This window comes from Netta rufina, assembly GCF_964035555.1.
Source record: "Netta rufina genome assembly, chromosome: 28".
NCBI classification, from domain to species: Eukaryota; Metazoa; Chordata; class Aves; order Anseriformes; family Anatidae; genus Netta; species Netta rufina.
Genome location: NC_140152.1, coordinates 1,186,500 through 1,204,915, shown reverse-complemented (window position 1 = coordinate 1,204,915; position 18,416 = coordinate 1,186,500). Strand labels below are relative to the sequence as shown.

The window sequence follows — 18,416 nt, the reverse complement described above, 5'->3', positions numbered from 1 at the left end:
AACACAGACTCTGTTTTCAGATCTAGAGTATGTCTAACACGTAACCAAGCCCTCTTTGAAGAGATGTACCTCTCTGCTTGCGTAGCCTTCCCCAGTGATGGACACACTCCTCCTTGCGAATGCAGTTTCCAGAGGCTGAGACCATGTACTCAGTGCCACAGCGACAACAAATCCTGCAGGAGGCTTTAAGAGAAGAAAGAAGTAAGGGTCAGGCCTCTCTAAGTCCTGTTCCCGCTAAACGTGGCCAAAGCACAGGGAAATCAATCTCATTTAAAGCCCCAAACACTGCTGAAATCGGCAAACAACAGTTCCTGTTAAGGGATGGTAAATTTCTTTTCAAACTCTCACAAAGACAAAGCAATCCCTTTGAAAATGGCAGTCTTAATCATAGAATCAAAGAACATCCTGAGTTGGAAGGGACTCATAACTCCTGGGTCCCCAAAGGACCACCCAAGAATCAGACCATGTTCCTGAGAGCAATGTCCAAACGCTTCTTGAGCTCCAGCAGGCTCGGGGCTGTGCCCACTGCCCTGGGCAGCCTGTCCCTGTGCCCAATCACCTCTGGGTGCAGAACCTTTCCCTAACACCCAGCCTGACCCTCCCCTGTCCCAGCTCCATCCCTCGGGTCCTGTCGCTGTCCCCAGAGCAGAGCTCAGCACCTGCCCCTCCGCTTCCCTCGTGAGGGAGCTGCAGGCCGCCATGAGGCCTCCCCTCAGCCTGCCCTGCTCTGGGCTGAACAAACCAAGGGACCTCAGCTGCTCATCACGTCTTCCCCATCTTTGTAGCCCTCTTTTGGACACATGCTAACAATTTTATAACTTTCTTCACCCAAAACTGCACATAGTTGCAGCATTTACTCCAAATCACTTCTCAGAGGCAAACATAAAACTCCCTGCTGGTCTCGGTGTGCGGCTCCAACTCTGACTGTTCACATTTGCTGTGCTGTTTCTCCATCCACAGCAAATTATGTTGTACTCTAACATGGTTATTTTAAGAAACAGGAGAAGTCATTCTTCGGACATAGGAGCTAACGAGGCCTGGTTTCCAGGGGGTCTGTGACTTGACACTTCCAAGTGACATTCGAGTTCTTCCTGGGCACAGCTCTTCCGCAAGGGTTCCCTGGTATTTAAAATAGGAAACACTTACAGCACAGCCTGGCCCTCCAAGAGGCAGTCAGGGACTTCTCCATCCTGTCCCCTGTGCCCTCAGTAACGACAAAAATTCAGAGACAGGAGATGCAGAAAAACACAGAAAAGGAGCTGACTGTCACACACCTGCTCTCCTAGCAATTCCCTGAGTTCCAGTGTGAGCATTTAAACTGCTAACACATTGTCAGGTCCCTGACAGCTTGGCATAACACCAGTCCAGTCCATTTTCATCCACTGACCACAGTCACAGCATCAGCAGACTGACAAGAGATTTTTTCAAACAAGAACAAACTCAAAGATCAAAACGCATCTGCAGAAAACTACAGATGAAGAACCAGCAACACAGTCTTGGATCCCCTAATGGAGCTGGCTGGGTAACCGAAGAAAAGGGCTCTAACAAATACAGTACTTAACAGTGTTAATGCAAGAGAGCTTTCGTACAGGTTGCTTCAGCAACCATGGGACAAATGTAGACACAAGGTGTTAACACGGATGAGCACTTAACACACTTTAGCAAGGTCTCTCCAAAGAGATGCTCGGAGGAGTGTGGCAAAGCACCTTAAAACATACCACAAGTACACATTTTATCCCTACCGCACCACAGTCTGCTCTATTCAGCATTTGAGAAGCATAAAACCTACCACAGGATACAAAAAAATTCAAGGAGGGGAGGACCCTATCCTTTTCCAGAGGAAACCTGAGGGATTGTTTTGTCCAGCTGCAAAAAGGGCTGTTGGAAACTACTTTGCACAATGCCATCAAGTGACCAAGCCAACACCTGCGTGGTCCAAACCAGCACAGCACAGCCCACTGCAAAACCAGCCTGGCTCTGGTTCAGTCACTATCACACCATAACAGCAATTTGTACGCAGAGACCCCAAAGAATCCTTCCCCTGGGAGAGGGAAGCATCACCAGATACTGAACAGGAGCTTCTCTACGCATTTCCCTGCGCCAGCAGCAGCCAACCTCCTGGCTGGTGTAATGTGCCTGGGGTTTGTCTAAGTCCTGAAGCCTGCACTGAGTGAGCAACTGCAAAACGTGCCCTCACAGGGGATGGCCAAAGGCAACTTGCTGAGGGAGACAACCTGACTGACTCAGTCTTCGGCAGCAATTAGAAACCTCAGAGCCCCACACACCAGAAACTATAAACCTTGTGGCAAAACTAACATTCTCGTGGCATGCTAACTGAAGAAACTCATCCTTCAGAAAAGCAGCAGGCTCCTGCAGCCATGCTCCTCTCCTCCACAGCCGGCTGGCCTGCACATGTCTCAGCCAAGGAGACCCATCACAACAAGAGCACCATGCTGAAACCAGTAAAGTCTTTATGCAAAAAGACCAGTTGCAAGCAGGACAGGCATCTTCACCTGTAATGTATCTAGCAAAGACTGCAGAATGAAATAGCCAGCAGAGCTTACAGTCAGTGGTTTTCTTCTCCTCTGCTGTGAAAAGGATGGCACGTCCTGGCTTCTCTGGGTGAGGCATTGGGTAACCATTTTCCTTTAGCTGCTCCTCGGTCATGAGATATTCCTTCAGTCGCCGGTACAAGGCAGCTCCTGAACGTTTCAAAGACAATGCTGAAGCCAAACCACAGAAACGGGTGCTGTTTCTCTTACTATTTTCTGCTTTGTCAAGCCACCTGGCAGAAACTCCCTCTATTTTCAACTTGCTTTCACTGCCTTTGTTCAGTATCGAGAGGGAAATAGGTATGGGGTTGCACTTTTCACATCTGGTCATCGGTGTACAAGCTTATTATTAACTTCTCCAACAACCAGCATTAGGTTAGTAAGTCTGGAAGACGCAACTGAAACAGAATTCTTCCACAGGGCCCACCTTCAGGCCTTCTTGTTAAAATGGGGGAAGTCTCACTCTAGTAATGTTTAAAATGCTTCAACAGATCATTTGTAACACAGCCCAAAGAATACCCCTCAAAAGCCACCCACAGTGAGCTAAAAAATTCCTTATCAGAAGCTTCTTCCCGCTGTTGATTTTATTTTTTCATTCCATAGAATAATTATAACTTCTTGCACTCTGCTCAATATCTCTTCTTTCACTGCTATGCTAAACTCTTCCAATATTGCCGTGCACCCTTTGATGTTGTTTAGCTGAGCTATACAAGCCCTTTTAAGCTTTCTTCATGTCAATTCCTTCTGCTCTGTGGCATCTCCATCTCTTCTCTGATCTCCTCAACAATTTGCCTGTATCTCTTGGCAACCTGAATACCCATAACCGATTTGACCCCACGTAAATAATGCTCATGGCACAATCCTTTGGCTGTGATATGACCTTACTATGACATTCCTCAATGTGAAAATGAGCCCTGCAGAGCAGATGGAGATATCAGCATGTTTGTCTTGAATGTGACAGACACGTTGTAAAGTACTCCTTCAGGGCAAGAAAATTAAAGTAAAATCCAGACAGAAGAAAGCCTAAAAGTCAGCAATATCCAAAACACAAGAGGCAGTTCTGAACAGCTATTGATGCTACATCAAAGCCACATGGAGTACATCAGTGAACTCAGCCCAAAGCAGGGAAAGCAAGGAAGGTGCTAATCGGTGTGGCATATCGTTTACTGAGCAAGTCTGCAGCACCGTACCGCAGCTGGGTAATAACTCATAACATTATCCACAGATAAATCACAGCACTTCATGCATCAGCAAGATCCTGCTCTACCCAGTCAGTCTGTTATACCTCCAGCTACAATTGACAGGTTACAACCTCATGGGAGCAGGGTCTTACCTGTTAAATCCTCTGCTCTCAAGCTCCCTGACCGGTTTAGGGTAAAGCTGGTCTTCGCAGCAAGCTTCCCACCCAGCACAGCTTCATGGGACACCACTTTCTTGTTACTTGTCTCTGCAGTGAGAAGAGGGAAGAAGCAAAACAGGACAGAGATCAAGTACCCAGGTGTAATCCTGGAAGAATAAGAGAATTCAGTCCTAGAGTTTGGGGCACTACACATAGGCAAAAGGAGAACTGCATTTATCTTCTTGAATTCTTGCTCTGCTCCAGAAATTGGTACACGTACAGTGGTGGCCTATTCCTAGCATTTCATTCCAGCGCTACAGGGACCTTTCTTTTCACACTGTTAGCCAACAGCAACTTTTTAAGGACATACAAGGACATTTTTACAGTTTCCCCAGAGACTTTGGGAGCTCTACCTGCTTACTCTGCACACCGAGCCCCCAGACAAAGAGAGGACTGAACACAGAAGCAACTCGACCCAGTCAGGTGCTGCACGGTGGGATCATCCATCCCCAGAGAGCAGCTTTGTTGTTAGGTCCCCGCAGACCACACTCCCACACTGAATCTTTCAACTTGCTTTAGAAAGGCCTTCTGAGCTCTAGAATATGCTCAGCACATCAGATAATGGCAGATAGGTGTTTTTTTACTAATCATTAACTGGCAGCCCTCTCCTAAAGGCCAGCCTCCCAAGTTCAGCCGCTCTGACTAATGGCCGTGAAGGTAATGAAGACAGAGGGGAGAAAAAGGAAGAGACCAGGAAAAAAAAAAATCACAAGAACAGCACAAATTGATTGTTTAATGTACCCTCTCGAGAGCCAATAATGAAATGTCTTAACCCTCTTCGTTTCTCTCTTGAAGCTTAATGTGTGTAACAGATTTCTGTGGTGATGGACGAGTCTATCACTTTGAAGGCATCATGTGAAAGTTACTCCATTAGCGGGGCTTTTCATTTTAAAGAACTTGTGCTAAAAAAAAAAATCCATGTGGCATTATCTCCATTTAGGCTCAGACAGCCAACAAAGCATTGCAGGACTTGCCTCTTGAAGGCCCATTAAAGCTTGCCAGACTATAAAAAGCTAACTGGAGTTGTTTGCCTTTCAGCATAATGCTTCTGAGAAATGGGTCTGTCTTTTCAACAAGTTCCTCTCCGTGGCTTCTAATCCAAGCAGGGCTCCAATTATTAAACCACAAGCGTGGTACGTACTGTTCGTACTGGACGGGGAATTGGGCACTAGACTTCGGAGCTTCTTTAAGGTGTTCACTGCCACATTCAGGTAGATGTTGCGACTGGTGCTGCGTTCGTAAGCTACCTTCTCTTCTGCCAGAGCCTGCAAACAATGCAATTCATTACCACTCTTTCCACTGCTGCTTTTGGAGAAAAGAAACATTGCATCTTAAAACACAGAATCCAAGTAAAATAGCAAAAAAAAAAAAAAAGTGTCAAGTAATAAACTGGAGCACGGTACAAATATATCCTGGTTCTTGGGCCTGCTTAGGTGAGTCAGGGAAAAAACACGTTTTGAACTAAGCACTGGAAACATTTTCACGCTAAACCTTCCCTGACAGGTTAACACAGCAGTTCTGGAACTGCCTTGGAAAGGCTGTTTTCCCCGCTTCAGTGGCAGCACAAGGGAAAAGCAAAGCTCCAAAATGCTCTAGAAAAAGAAGACTGGCAAACAGCCACTCCTTGAGTGCAATAGGAACATCGTCCCTAAGGAGCAGTGAAAGTGAAATACCACAAAACGTCCTCTTAGCATTTTTTTCGGCTACAAAACATGTTGTGATGTCCCATATTTAACCAATGAACATTAATGCCAAAGTTTTCTAATAAAACACGTGAGATTCTCAACTCTGCTTTTGGAAATCCTACTGTAATATTCCCTACTGTTAAAAGGCTCCTTAAATGCTGCACAGCTCATAAGCAGCAAGTTTTGCCAATTACATCTATCTTACATCTACTGCGTGCTCAGATTCCTGGAGGTGTTTGCTATTCTACTAGAGCAAAGGGACTTTTGTCTACCTTGAACATAACATGCATCCCCCTAAGCCCCTCTTCTGGGCTCATTAAAAACAGCATGCATGCTCTCCTAATGAAGAGAAAGATGTTTTTTTTCTACTGGAAACCTCCACTGGAATTTTATCTTCTGTTGTCCAGTCTGGAATTATTTAGTGCCTGTCTCCTCTACAGACACGCGTGGATAGGAGAGTTTTCTGGGTTTGCTGCAATTCTGGAAGGTTTTGGCCAACGCAGAGGACTTTACACTCTACTGCAGATTTTATTCATAAGATGCAAGCACCGGTACAGACCTTGTCAAATGCTTCCTGGGAGGAGGAACAGAATTTCAAGCACTCATCAATGAAGAGATTGAGGTATCTTTGACGAATGTTTGTTGGGACTTTAGCACCAAATTCTGTGGGAATAACAGGCCTCTGTAAGCTGGTGCTCTAGAGATGAGACAGAGAGAGAAAGAGGCTATTCGGGGTTCCAGAAGCATGTTGCTTCAAGACTGACATTTTCTGTTATGTTACTAACAGCAGCATGACTTTCTTTCTCAAAACCTGCTCAAAGCTGAGCATAACATGCAGCATTTTGGTTCTAAAAACACTGCTTGAAGCTTTTGTGCTCCCCCACCCCCCTTCAATATTTGAACTACTTCAAAAAGCAACCACATTTCTTTATGCAACTCATCCAGCAGCCCAGGAGTCCCAGCAGCATTAGTCACAACACAACATTTGCATACACAAGCATCCCAGGCCATGAAAATGACGACATTTCCATTAAGAGAGTCAAGATTAGCACAGTACCAAGCACCACAATTTGAGCTGAAGGCATGAACACACACCACCAGTTAAGTGCATGACAAACATGTTTTTTCTTGCCAGTACTCTAGTCGTAACAAGAGAACAGAGGCTCACTTCTGGCAGGCTGGCAGCCAGCTAAGTCATCACGCTTTCTATGGCATTCCTGTAACTTTTCTGAAGTGTTTTTGTCTTCCTTTTTACTGCCAGTCATGATGTTCCTGAAAGGATTTTCCCTTGCATGACACGTTCTTTGTGTACAAAAACTGCATGTTGCAATGAGCTATGACCTACCACTGTAGTTTTCCCATTTAACACCAGTTTATCTTCCAGATTACACACTCTGCCTCTTTTTTTTTTTTTTTTTTTTTTTTGAGAAGAAACTGTATGTTCACCTCTAAAGCACCCAATTGTTTTGTCAATTTTTCTTCACCCCACCCAGGAGACGTACATTAACTAAACCACCTGCTGCAAGCTGTAATAAACATAGCTCTAAGGAAGATTCAGGCCTGCTCAAAGGGGAGCAACAGGACGTAGCTCAACGGGAAGAGTGCTCGTTTTCTTCATGAGTCTTCTGCTTCCATTTATCTCTTTCTATTCCTTTATCTTGTTTAAACCTGTTCAAGGGGTTTGGTCCTTTTCATTATATATGTACAAACATTTTCTCAGCCTCTAACATGACACTCTTAAGAACCTCTGTAACAATGGCAAGTATTTTATGCTTTCAGTTCTTTTTATTTTTCTTTAGCTTCAGCTTACACGTCACTATCAAAAGTATGCTAAGGTTGGGCTGGTATCAAAAAAAAAAGGGGAGAGAAAGAGAGCTTTTCCCCCAAATATTAACTTCAGCATGAAGTTTACACGATCACATTTTAACTACAGATGTTACTGTGGGACATTATTCATAAACACCTTCCTGAGTCTGACCCACAAAGGCTGGGAGGGCCTTTAATCCAGCCACGCCATTCGAACACGAGACTCCAACTCCCTGATACAAACAGCTACAAACCTAGCCAGACAGCACAACAGAAGACTCAAACTGAAAATGAGCGATCAATATTCAAAGAGATCAGAGCAGCACTTAAGTATTTCTATCTTTCTAAGCTCCTACCCCTCAAGTGTTTAATTTTTTATACAATGCTATCGAGGAAAACCACAGGAAGAGAGAAACCCATTTAATCAACCTAATCAAATCACCACTTCTCAGAGTGCTAAGTTTGGAACAGCATGGTTAAACATAGCACTCTCAATGGGGAATGACCAGAATAGAAGCTGCAAAGGCAGATGTCATATCTCTTTTACCTGTAAGGAGGGAACGTGAGCTATCCTTTTCTGCACAGTGGTGCTGGTGGTCTTTGAAGCCATCCCAGCTAAGGTGCAAGACTTCAGAGAAAGGGTGGGTGCTTCAGAGTCATTGGAAGGTGTGACACTCCTGCCAGCAACAGCCTTCTTGCTGCTCACGAGGCCTGCAAGGAACAGAAAACATATTTAAGTAGAAATCCTACCACTAGGCATCAAGTTGTGATCATGAACTTACTGTGCTGCAAGCTGAGATTTTCAAATGGAAACCTCCCAAGGGATAAAAATCGGGTAATTTTACCTCCTTCCAGGCAAGGATGAAGGAACCTTCTGCCAGGAAACACGCCTTGTTTTTTTGTTGTTGTTGTTTTGGGGCAACTGAGTCAGTCGAGTTTAAAGAGTTAACCCTGTCACCTACGATACACTACCTGCCCATCAGGTCAGTGCTGAGGCCTTCCGACCACAAAGGGATGCTGATGAGCATGAATTAGTACTTCCCTCTGCTTCAGCCACCTCCTCAAAAGCTTCAGCGGAAGCACAAGTGAGGAGCAAACACACTCCAAAGATGAAACAGGAAAGAGATGCACACTTAGCCTGTTGCTTTTCAGAAAAGGACAGCACTTGTCAGTGGAAAGGCCTTCCACTGGTCCCCAAAAGCAACAATTAAAATTGTGGCTAGTACTACACCTCTTCTGATAGTTTAGCATCTGTATCCTGGGAAAAATTTAAGCAGAAGGCGGTGCCTTTTCAACAGCAGGGAGGACAGGATAGGGATCACAAGTACTGCTGCTGGCTTACTTTGTTTGACTGCTGCAGAAACGGCTACATTTGGCACGTGAGCAATCCTCCTCTTTTCTCCTGGCAAAGAGAGAGACGCCTTTTGAACTGCCACAGCCAGCTGCGCTGCCTGCTGCTGAGCCAGCTGGATCCTCTGGTAGCAGACCTCCTGAGCGGTGGGTGGACGGTACGGCCGGACTACGGGCTTGCTCGGGACCTCTGCCTGCACAGACAAAAAGGTTTCTACAGCCACCAGTCCCCACCCTTTAGCTTTCATCCACCCAAGCAAGGTCTCTATTCCCTGACCCTTCTATGTTAGCAAATACGGGTTTTTGAGAGAAGACCCCAACCATCTCCCAGAACAACTTAGTCACCCACCAAAGTGCAGCATTAATGAGTTGCCCTCTGGCAAGACCTCTCATCGCTGTGGGATCTTCCTAAATTAGTAGGTGGTATTTGAATTGCTTGTTTAATGGCCAGGGTGCCTGTTCTCCATCACGGTGCCTAGCCCACTTCTGGGCTCCATGGCCACTCTCAGCTCTACATCTCGCACTGGAAAATCAATCTGGCCCCGTGCTCCTGAGCACCCCTGTGCGCTTCTTTACTTTACACTGTGAGGAAAAAGCAGCCAACTATTCTTTCCCCTTTGCTACACGATGGGAGAGGTTTGCAGCTCACTCCCTCTCCTCCTTCACTGTCTTCCCCATGCTGAATTACCAGTGTCATCCACCCTTGCAGCAGTTCCCCACCTCCCAACAGCTTTGTTTTAACACTCCAGTTCCTATAGCTAGCTACAAGCTGCACATGCGCGCATTTATGGGATCAGACCACTACATAAACTGAGCGCTGAATTTTGAGCAGCCTCTGCCCCTGCCTGCTTGTGAAGGCATTTCACCCTGCAGCCGTTACTGGCACAACCCCATTACACATGTATTTCCTTTGATGTCCAAATTCAGGTTGCAGGAAAGGTGCCAAACATTATGTCAACAAAGAGAGAGAAGTTTTCTGGTAGCAGAAATACAAGAGAAGCAGCAGTAGTACAAACTTCCCCATGTTACTTAACAACCTCTCAAGTCTGAGCAGTGGGCCTTCCCTCCTGAAACGCCTTCAGGGAACAGCGCGCCTGCTCAGCCCGCGTGTACCATGGCATTTCCGAGACCACAAATCGGGGGCAAGCTGGCTCCTCCTGCATTCCTGGCCTCTGATGCTGACAACAGCTTCTGGAAACCAAACTGAGCGCAGCCAGCCATTAAATGATAATTACAGACTTCCTAGCAGGACAGGACACTCATTTTCTGCCTCACCTTCAATTCCTTTGACCCACCATTCCCCCCTGAAAATTAAACTCAAACTCAGGCAGAACAGAATCACAGAACAGCTTGGGTTGGAAAGGACCTCAAAGAACATGTAATTCCCACCTCCCTGCCGTGGGCAGGGACACCAGCTCGGCTCCCTCCCCTTCAGGCTGCTCAGTTTTTGAGCTATAAATCACAAGCAAGGCTGAGCAAATATTAAACTTGGAGGGACGTGGCAAAGCACGAGCCTCAACTCTGCACGCAAAAGCAGCACTTCGAGTCTTGCAGCACCTCCCGAACAGACTTGGCAGCAGCAGCGCTGAGCTGAGATACTCCAGGGCAGGCACGTCCTGGTGCATGTGCACAGCAGCTGCTGCTGAGCACACCAGATCGGCTCTGTTTGCCCATGCAATGACTGCACTGGTGCTCACATCTTTGGAAAGCGTTTTGGGATCAGTTGTCACATTAAGAAAATGTATTTAAAGATTTGTACATGTCTAAAAGGCACCCATTTGCAATAAATATTTGAGTTAATGAATTTCCAACCCATTTGTTTCAGTCTCTTATCTCTTCACTTGGAAGAAAGGGTCCTTATCAAAGCACATAGACTGGCTGAAGATATGTAGTTAAATAAACAGCATTGTATTGACCTCAGGGCTTCAAGTTATTAAAAGCAAAGAAACCTTTTTCAGGCAGAGCAGAAAGGAAGAACAATTAATTTGGGCTTCCCAACTCAAATCAGTGCTTAAGCTTCCATTCTTATCCTGCTGGAACATAAAACTGACTATCTGTACTCAGCACCTGGAGGGAAACACATTAAACCCTCAGAGAAAAAACATGAATTAAAATCCCAGTGAGAAAGAAAGAAAAAAAATCAGAATATCTTTTTTTTTTCTCCTCTGTACTTAAACTATTTTCACAATTGCAAAAGAACGGTATCAAACAAGACCCTGTTGGTATCTTTCTTGAATCTGAACAGATATAAATGTAGTAAAGGTTTTCAACATCTGACAAGATTCTTACAGCTATCTTTTAGTTCCACGAGATAAGAAGTACTATCAGACTCAGACTGACCTTGTGTAGATTTAATTATTTAATCTTAATGATTGAATAAAGTTATACTGTAGAAAAATGAATTCCCCCAACGAGTTACAAGGTGCACTTACTCTTCCTCAGCTTGTACTTGTTTTTATGAGAGCTCATGAGAGTTCTGCTGCTGTTTGTAGCAGATGCCTAACCATGTTTTTCAGAAATAAGAAAGGGGAAGAAAGACATCTGATGTAAGAGGATTCCAGTGCAAACAGTTCGTACGCTACCATCACAGTGGGGGGGTTGAAACTATATGATCTTTCATGTCCCTTCCAACCCAAGCTGTTGTACAAATCTGGGACTACACCCTTTTCCAGTGTCATAACAGGACAGAAAATCCTCACTTTAGACATCTAAACTTTTGCTCCTGAGAGCTGCACTTACATTTCCTTGTTTGACAAGATGAGAGATCCTTCTTTTTTGGCCAGGAAATAAGGTAGTTAAATTATCTTCTGTTTTTTCTTCACTTACTTCCTCTTTCGACAGCTGGAAAACAAAACAACAAGCTTCCAAAATTGAACAGACTCGAAGATCCCTCCCAAAAAGAGCTGAAAAGCCTCCTTTTGGGCTAACAGAAAGACCTTGCAGGTGGCAGGTGAAAACAACACGTGGTCAGCTGCCGAACTACAGAAATAAGACTTGTTTGGAAGCCCGGAGCCGCCAGTGAAGCCAAGGAACAACAGCACCACTGCTCCCACCCGGGCAGCCGGCCGTGAGCTGGGCAGCTCTGGCACCACGCAGCACAGCCCCTGCCTGCCCCGGAGACGGGAGCTACGGGAGCTCCCTTCCCTGCCAGCCGCTCACACCTCACCTTTCACGGCATGCTTAAAATCCAGGATGTTTTGTTGCTTAGTTTTGGGGGTGGCTTTTTTTTTTTTTTTTTTTGAAGAACTTCTGAGCTGACTCATTTTCCCGTGGCACAGCGTGCTCCCGGAGCAGGTCCTGAAAGTGTGCCCAACACCAAACCACCCTGCTCTCACGCCACGTTTAGGGGAACCCTTCTCTGCAGTTTTATCTGTGGCCATATCCACAGAACGACTGCGGTGACAAATGCCCAGGTGATAGGTCTGAATGGCCAGAAACCCAGGAGGACGTCAGAGCACCTCTCTAGCTAAAGCAACTTCTGAGCTAACGTCTCCGGCTTACTCCCAGGGGAGAAGAGAAAGAACAAACAAAAAACAAACTTTAACATCTTCTTTGGATTTGACTGGGTTGTTCATTTATATAAACACACTTCACGGGTTTATTTCTCAAAACTCTAGCTGCTCTCCTCTCAATCTCGCTTTCAGTTTTCCAGTGCAGCCTCTGGGGAGGCTCTGAGCCGAGGCAAGGCCGGCAGCCCTCCAAAAATCGGGGACAGAGCCGAGGGCGGCTTTGGGATGAGCTCAGGCACCTCAGCAGAGCTGTGCTCGTCACCACGAGGGCATCCTGCAGGACTCACGCTGAATCACTTAGCTCTCGAGGAACTTGCTAGGCCTGTCAGTTCGGTCGCATCCCGAACAAACTCACAAAGTTATCCTTCCAAGTGGAAAAGTACCACGCTGCTCGTAGGGACCTTCCCTCCAGACCAGCACACGTGGCTGAGACCAGACCACAGGGGCTCCAGCTACAAATGATTCAGGAAACAAAAGCAAATCCCCAAATCCCCAGTGACCGGTGCCCCCCTCCCAAAAAGCAGCAGGGAAGCAGGTAACCACCAGCAAGCACCCCCCCAAAGAGCACCTCCCCACTGCAGCACGTGTTCCTCCCCTCCAGAAGAGCACAAAATTAAGCTTTGGTGCAGGAATATAGGGAAACAGGCGTGGAAAGGCTGGTTGAAATGGGAAACGCAGGTGGCTGCTGACAGCTGGGCATTGTCACCAGATGCCCGGAATAACTGCTCAAAGAGTACCGCAGCCCCCGGGTCGGTGCTTTCTGAATCCAGCCCATTTCGAGTCTTCTCACATTTGGAAAGCCCTAAATGAATAACTGTTTCCCCTCTATAGATGGCGTGCCCTTAAAATATTCTCGCTTAAGTTGGGCAATTTGAAGAAACAAATCCAAAAATAAAGCTCTCTTTCCTAGCTGAGAATTACCCTGAACTGAAAAAGAAGAGCAGCTGAATTTTAAACAAGCGAAATCGAGTAATGCTGATAGCTCGGAAGAAAATTGTTATAGTGAGAACTGCTTTATACTAAGGCACTTCGTATTAGTGTAAAAAAGGTCTTTAGCAGTCAGCAGGACAGAAGATTGAGTGCTTCAGCTTCTCCCCTCCCCACGCCACAGATCCCAGCTCACTTCATCCTCCACATCCAGAGTCGTGGCTGGGAGAATTTTGTTCATGGCCACTTCACCCACCCAACTACCAAAAGCCTCAAAACCAGCAAGTTTCTGATGTCGTTTTCAGAGAGAATAAAACTCAACAAACAAACCCACTGGGAGAAATAGGTTTTCAGCCATGCAGTCGTGTGGCTCCTGCTGCAGTCTCACTGCCCCTCTTCCAGATCAATGACCCCAAAGGGAACCTCGCTGGGCTTGAAGGGCTCTGAACTGGAACTCACTGGAAGCCCCGGTGGAGTCCCAGTACCCCCACTATCTTTTGGATGCGGGACAGATGCAACTGAAGCTGCTGAGCCATTCCTGGTCACTTGGAAGCACTCGTCCTTCTGTGCCCCGTGTCCCCCAGCACGTCCCCTGCCTTTGCCAGCTGCCCCCATTGAGCCTCCCGGGGGACACAGCTGGCTCAGCCACCTCGGTACCTGCGGGCTGCAGGCAGATGTGCCAGCTGATAACACTCGAAACACATCTGGGCTGTGTGCTCAACAGAGCCAAATTTGTCACTTTTCTTTTTTTAAAGCTCTTTTCACTCCAACTCCACGAACACCTGCTGTGCGTGCAAGCACAACCAGAAAACCTGGGCTCGACAGCAAGTCCCAGCCCTGCCCGTGCCCCCCCAGGACGGAGACTTTGCTCTTGCTGCCCGGCTGAACTCGGATGTCAGAAGATGAAGGATGAGTTTTGTCTGCTCCTACTTCCATCTCTCGGAGGCTGGCCGAGGATCGCTGCCAGCAGCTGCTTTCCAGCCTTTTTTACTTGCTCAGTTCTGTTTTAAACCTTGGCAAGTGAGGGCTCCCCATCCTCTGGGGACCACCTCACAATGACAGAAACCTTTTTAGGTAAAGGCTGTCTTTTTACCTCCTTCTTCCAAAACCCCCTTCTACCTTTTGAAGCAGTTTTAAAGCTAATTTCTTACTTACAGCCTCTGTGAGGTACCCAGAGATCCCGACACAGTAACTGCAGCACGCGTTTAGAGCAGGGAGCAGCGGTTTGGGGAGTCTGAAGCCCAAAGCTTCTTCTCCAGCCAGCCACAGATCTTAGGCCAAATGGAGACAGAAGTACCTGACAACCCTGAAAGGTAAAGGCCTCCCACACAAAGGGCAGTTGAATCCTTACATTTCCCAATGGCCTTCAATCCAGCAGGTAAATTCAGGTGCAAGTTCTTCAAAGCATTCATTCAGGACAAGGATGAGATTCGTCCAACATATGGAATCTCCCTCCGTAGCCCTCTTCAGCTACTTGAAACAAGCAACACCACTAAACTAAACCAGAATCCTCTCCCATTTAGATATGAGACAACCAACTCAAACAAGCATTACCTGCTTCCCCAGCCTCCCCTTGTCTTCAGTTTTCACATCTGTAGATTCATTAAAAATCCTGAGACACTCTTCCATTGGGTCTGACTCTAAGTCCAAGTCTTTCTCAAGGACGGAATAATCGATGTCATCGGATGTTGAGGAAGAAGATGACGACTTTGACAATTTAGACCGTTTCACTTTCTTTGTCCCTTCATTTTCACTCTGAGAGCTTGAACCACAGTCATCACCATCCGAATCTGAGCTCACGTCAAGTAAAGTGGATGCCATCGGTTTGCCTTTGTCATCATCGTCCCCACTCTCATCTCCAAACAGGTCAACGTGACTCAGGCTCTGCTGCTTCCGACTCTTCTTCGGCTCTCCTTTTTCTGCAGAGCTGACCTTTTCTTTCTTTCGTTCCAGTGCTGGGGTCTTGGTCCCTTTGTCTTTGTTTTTACGACCAGAGGTTTCCTTACCATTTTTCACATCAGCCGTTTTCAGTTTGGAATCTTTCTTGCTGCTGCCCAGCTTTTCCGTGCTAGAGCCTTTGGTGACACCCTCACTCTTGTTTTTCCCTGAACTACTGCTGGCAGACTTGGATTTGTCTTTCTTAAGCCCATCCACTTTTTCTGACTTCTGTTTTTCAGATTTCTTTAAATTCCCATCAGTTTTCACTTTGATGCTTTTATCTTTGCAGTTTTTCTCCTCATTCTTTGTTTTTAATTTTTCTTCCTTCTTGAGTATTTTGTCTTTTTCCATATTTTTACTTTTCTCTTTCTTACCAACCTCGCTGAGGCTAGGCACTTTACTAACATCTGATTTCCTCCTCTTTGTTTTGTCTTTCAAGTCTTTGTTTTTATTTTCAGTTTCCTGGTCATTCTTACCAGAACACGATTTCACTGCTTTTGCATTCTTGTCTGATAAGTTTTTGGCAAGGTTTTTCTGTGAACCTGAAAGGTCCTCCATGCCATACTGCGCTGCCATTTCTTTGCTATCCTGAGAAGCAAAGTCGTCCAGTCTGGTGCTCCGCTCTTTGCTGGAGATTCCATCGTTTGATTCACTTTCAGAACCAGCTTTTGACTGTGAACTAACAGAAGTTGGCTTATATTCTGCATCAGCCTCATCTTCAGAGGAGGAGAACCTGGCATAGACTTCATATTCATCAGGTATTTCACACAGCTTCTTTCTTGAAGGAGAGTAAGACTCCTCATAACTAGGGACCCTACCTCTTTTAGACCCCTTTGACTCCTTTGTTGTAGCTTTGCTCAGAAGCCTGGCTGAGTAGTTTGAAAGTGGGTCATATTCCAAGTCTGTAGAAGGCTTAGAGTCATCGATCACGTATTTATTGTTAGTGACAGTGCTACTGTATTTTTTACTCTGTGCTACGGCCTTGGGAACATATTCCAGTGAGCTACCTTTAGATCGCGCAGTATCCAAAGTATATTTACTTGACTGGCTAGCAGCAGCGAGAGGAGTAGGATTGTAGTCTGGGTTATTATTAAAGTTGTAGCTACCTGGATTATACTCTAAGGAGGTAAATGAATCATTTTGTGTCACAGCAGTTGACACAGGTGCTTTGGAAATGAGCGAGGAGGCCTCTGAAGCACTGAGCTCCTTTGTCGTTTCCAACAGCTCCTCATACTTTTTCTGTTCTCTCTCAACTTCATTTTTGACTGCCTCAATGGCCTTGTTGACCAGCTCCAGCTCCAGAATGCCAGGTGGCATGTCTGTAACGTCTGCCAGAGCATCATCCTCCGCCTCCAGCGAGGGCCTCGGAAGCTCTGGGTTGTAGGGATCATAGCCCCGTTCTGTAAAAGAGAAGGGAAAAATAACTTATCTGAACTGCTGGCAGTAAAACTTTCTCTGCAGTAAATTTTGAAAAGGTCTTTTCTACGGTTTACTCTCATCAAAACCCAATACTGACAGACAATGCAGAGAGCCGTGCTCTCCCTACTACACAATACACATTTGATAGTGAAAGCCACCAGTGACATTCCCCGGCCAGTGGCAGGTACGTGGCTAGACGAGGTTCCCCAAACTTCCTGGGCCTTAAGGACCACAGATCTGTTAACAAAGTGCTGTTATTACTCATGGAAAAGCTCTGTAAGTGAAATATTCTTTGGGGCATTAAAGGATAATCACTGTATTAGGACCAAGAGGAGCCGAGTATGCGCAGAATTATCTGCTTAATTCAATGAAGTAAGCAAAGAAGGACAGAGTATTCCAGTACGAGAACTGGGGATTAGGTTCTCATTTATCGATGGCAATGCCCAAAGCCCACTGAAAAGCCTCCAATATTCCTCGAAGCTCAGCATTTCTCACAGCAGCAGCAGGAAAACGAGTCTTACTTGGACCGACAAATGAAGTGCTGATACAAAGAAAAAAAATGCAGGTACAGAGGGGACACCAGAACTCAACGGCCAAGATCCACCACCGAGATGTGCAGGTTAAACACTCCCGTTTCCCTTTTCACACGAGCCCTTAGGCATTCTGCCTTACCCAGGCACTTCCAGGACTGCAAGCCGCGGGTACCAGAGCACACAGCAGCTCCGCAGTCACCGCTCATCACCAGGCCTGCCACGCACCTGCTGTTTTCTCTTTTACTGACGAGCAGAGAAGAGCTGCTGAGAAAGGATCCACCCCTCAGTGTTCTGGTGTCCCTTGCGAGCTTGTTTATCGAAGTGGCAGTGACTCTGCCTTCAAAGGAAGTGCGGCAGAACCCAGCAGGTCAGAAACTCCCCGCATAGCTTCACGAGTTCCCAATGCCTGGAGAGCAAATTGCACTCCCCTTCTCCCCCCTCTCTCTTTTTCCCCTCACCAATCTCTCCTTGCTCTCATGATTTTGCTGCCCTCCGCTCCCCTCCTGCAGCCCCCAGCTCTCTCCCCCGTGCGGGGTGGCTAACCCCACGCCGAACGTCACAACCCCTTGCAAGAAAGCTGAGCTGTCAGCTGGGACAGCGCTGCACCCGGGGCACACATTTCCATAGCAATTAGGTGATCAGCAAGCAACCACCACAGGGTATTAGAGTGGTATTAGCAGAAGCTCTCGCAGGAATTCCCAATTACCACTTGATTCAGGAATATGGCACGGGCTGCTTACCCCTGTGCATATCTAAGAAACAAATAAAAGCTCTACATCACAACAAGTCTCACGAAACCCTGACGGTCATCTGAAATACTTGATGCTTTATAGTGAAAGCAAAGTGCATTTCAGAAGAAAAACAGAAGAGCTTGCTCACGTTCAGAAAGCTAGAGCTCTGCAGGATGAAACCCATTGTGTTTGCATGTGGCTGGCTCAGCAAGGACAGCAAAAAAAAATAATAATAATAATACCACAACAGGAATTGGGGTGTGCACCAGGCATCTAGTTTCGTCTCTGCTATGGGCTAAAAATTGGGCTGCAGTATGTCCTATTGTCATAGCACAGGTTTATTGCTTACAATCAACAATAAAACACAAAATGCAGACCACCCCATGGCAAGAAGCTCTAAAAGCTAAAGCTGTCACCCTAAACTAGCAGCCGCAGCTACCTCTGTTCTGGCTGACTAAGGACTATGGAGAGAGCACAGAAGAAAATGCTGAAGAGGGGGCTCCCCTGAAGCCCCAGAGGCCAGGACATGCTCTGGCCCTTCCAACCCCAGCTCCACAGCAGAGCTTT

At 46.4% G+C, this 18,416-nt stretch overlaps 1 protein-coding gene across 1 annotated transcript in view; it reads right to left on the bottom strand.

Moving 5' to 3' along the window:
* The window catches only part of REXO1 (RNA exonuclease 1 homolog), a 41,815-nt gene that overhangs the window by 10,724 nt on the left and 12,675 nt on the right, over positions 1 to 18,416 (bottom strand). The window contains exons 2-10 of the mRNA XM_084302488.1: positions 14,783 to 16,566; positions 11,532 to 11,633; positions 8,785 to 8,986; positions 7,990 to 8,153; positions 6,196 to 6,333; positions 5,093 to 5,216; positions 3,886 to 3,999; positions 2,565 to 2,702; positions 70 to 183 (exon numbers count right to left, since the gene is read on the bottom strand). Of these exons, the coding sequence (XP_084158614.1) occupies positions 70 to 183; positions 2,565 to 2,702; positions 3,886 to 3,999; positions 5,093 to 5,216; positions 6,196 to 6,333; positions 7,990 to 8,153; positions 8,785 to 8,986; positions 11,532 to 11,633; positions 14,783 to 16,566 (2,880 nt within the window). The remainder of the gene's footprint in view (positions 1 to 69; positions 184 to 2,564; positions 2,703 to 3,885; positions 4,000 to 5,092; positions 5,217 to 6,195; positions 6,334 to 7,989; positions 8,154 to 8,784; positions 8,987 to 11,531; positions 11,634 to 14,782; positions 16,567 to 18,416) is intronic.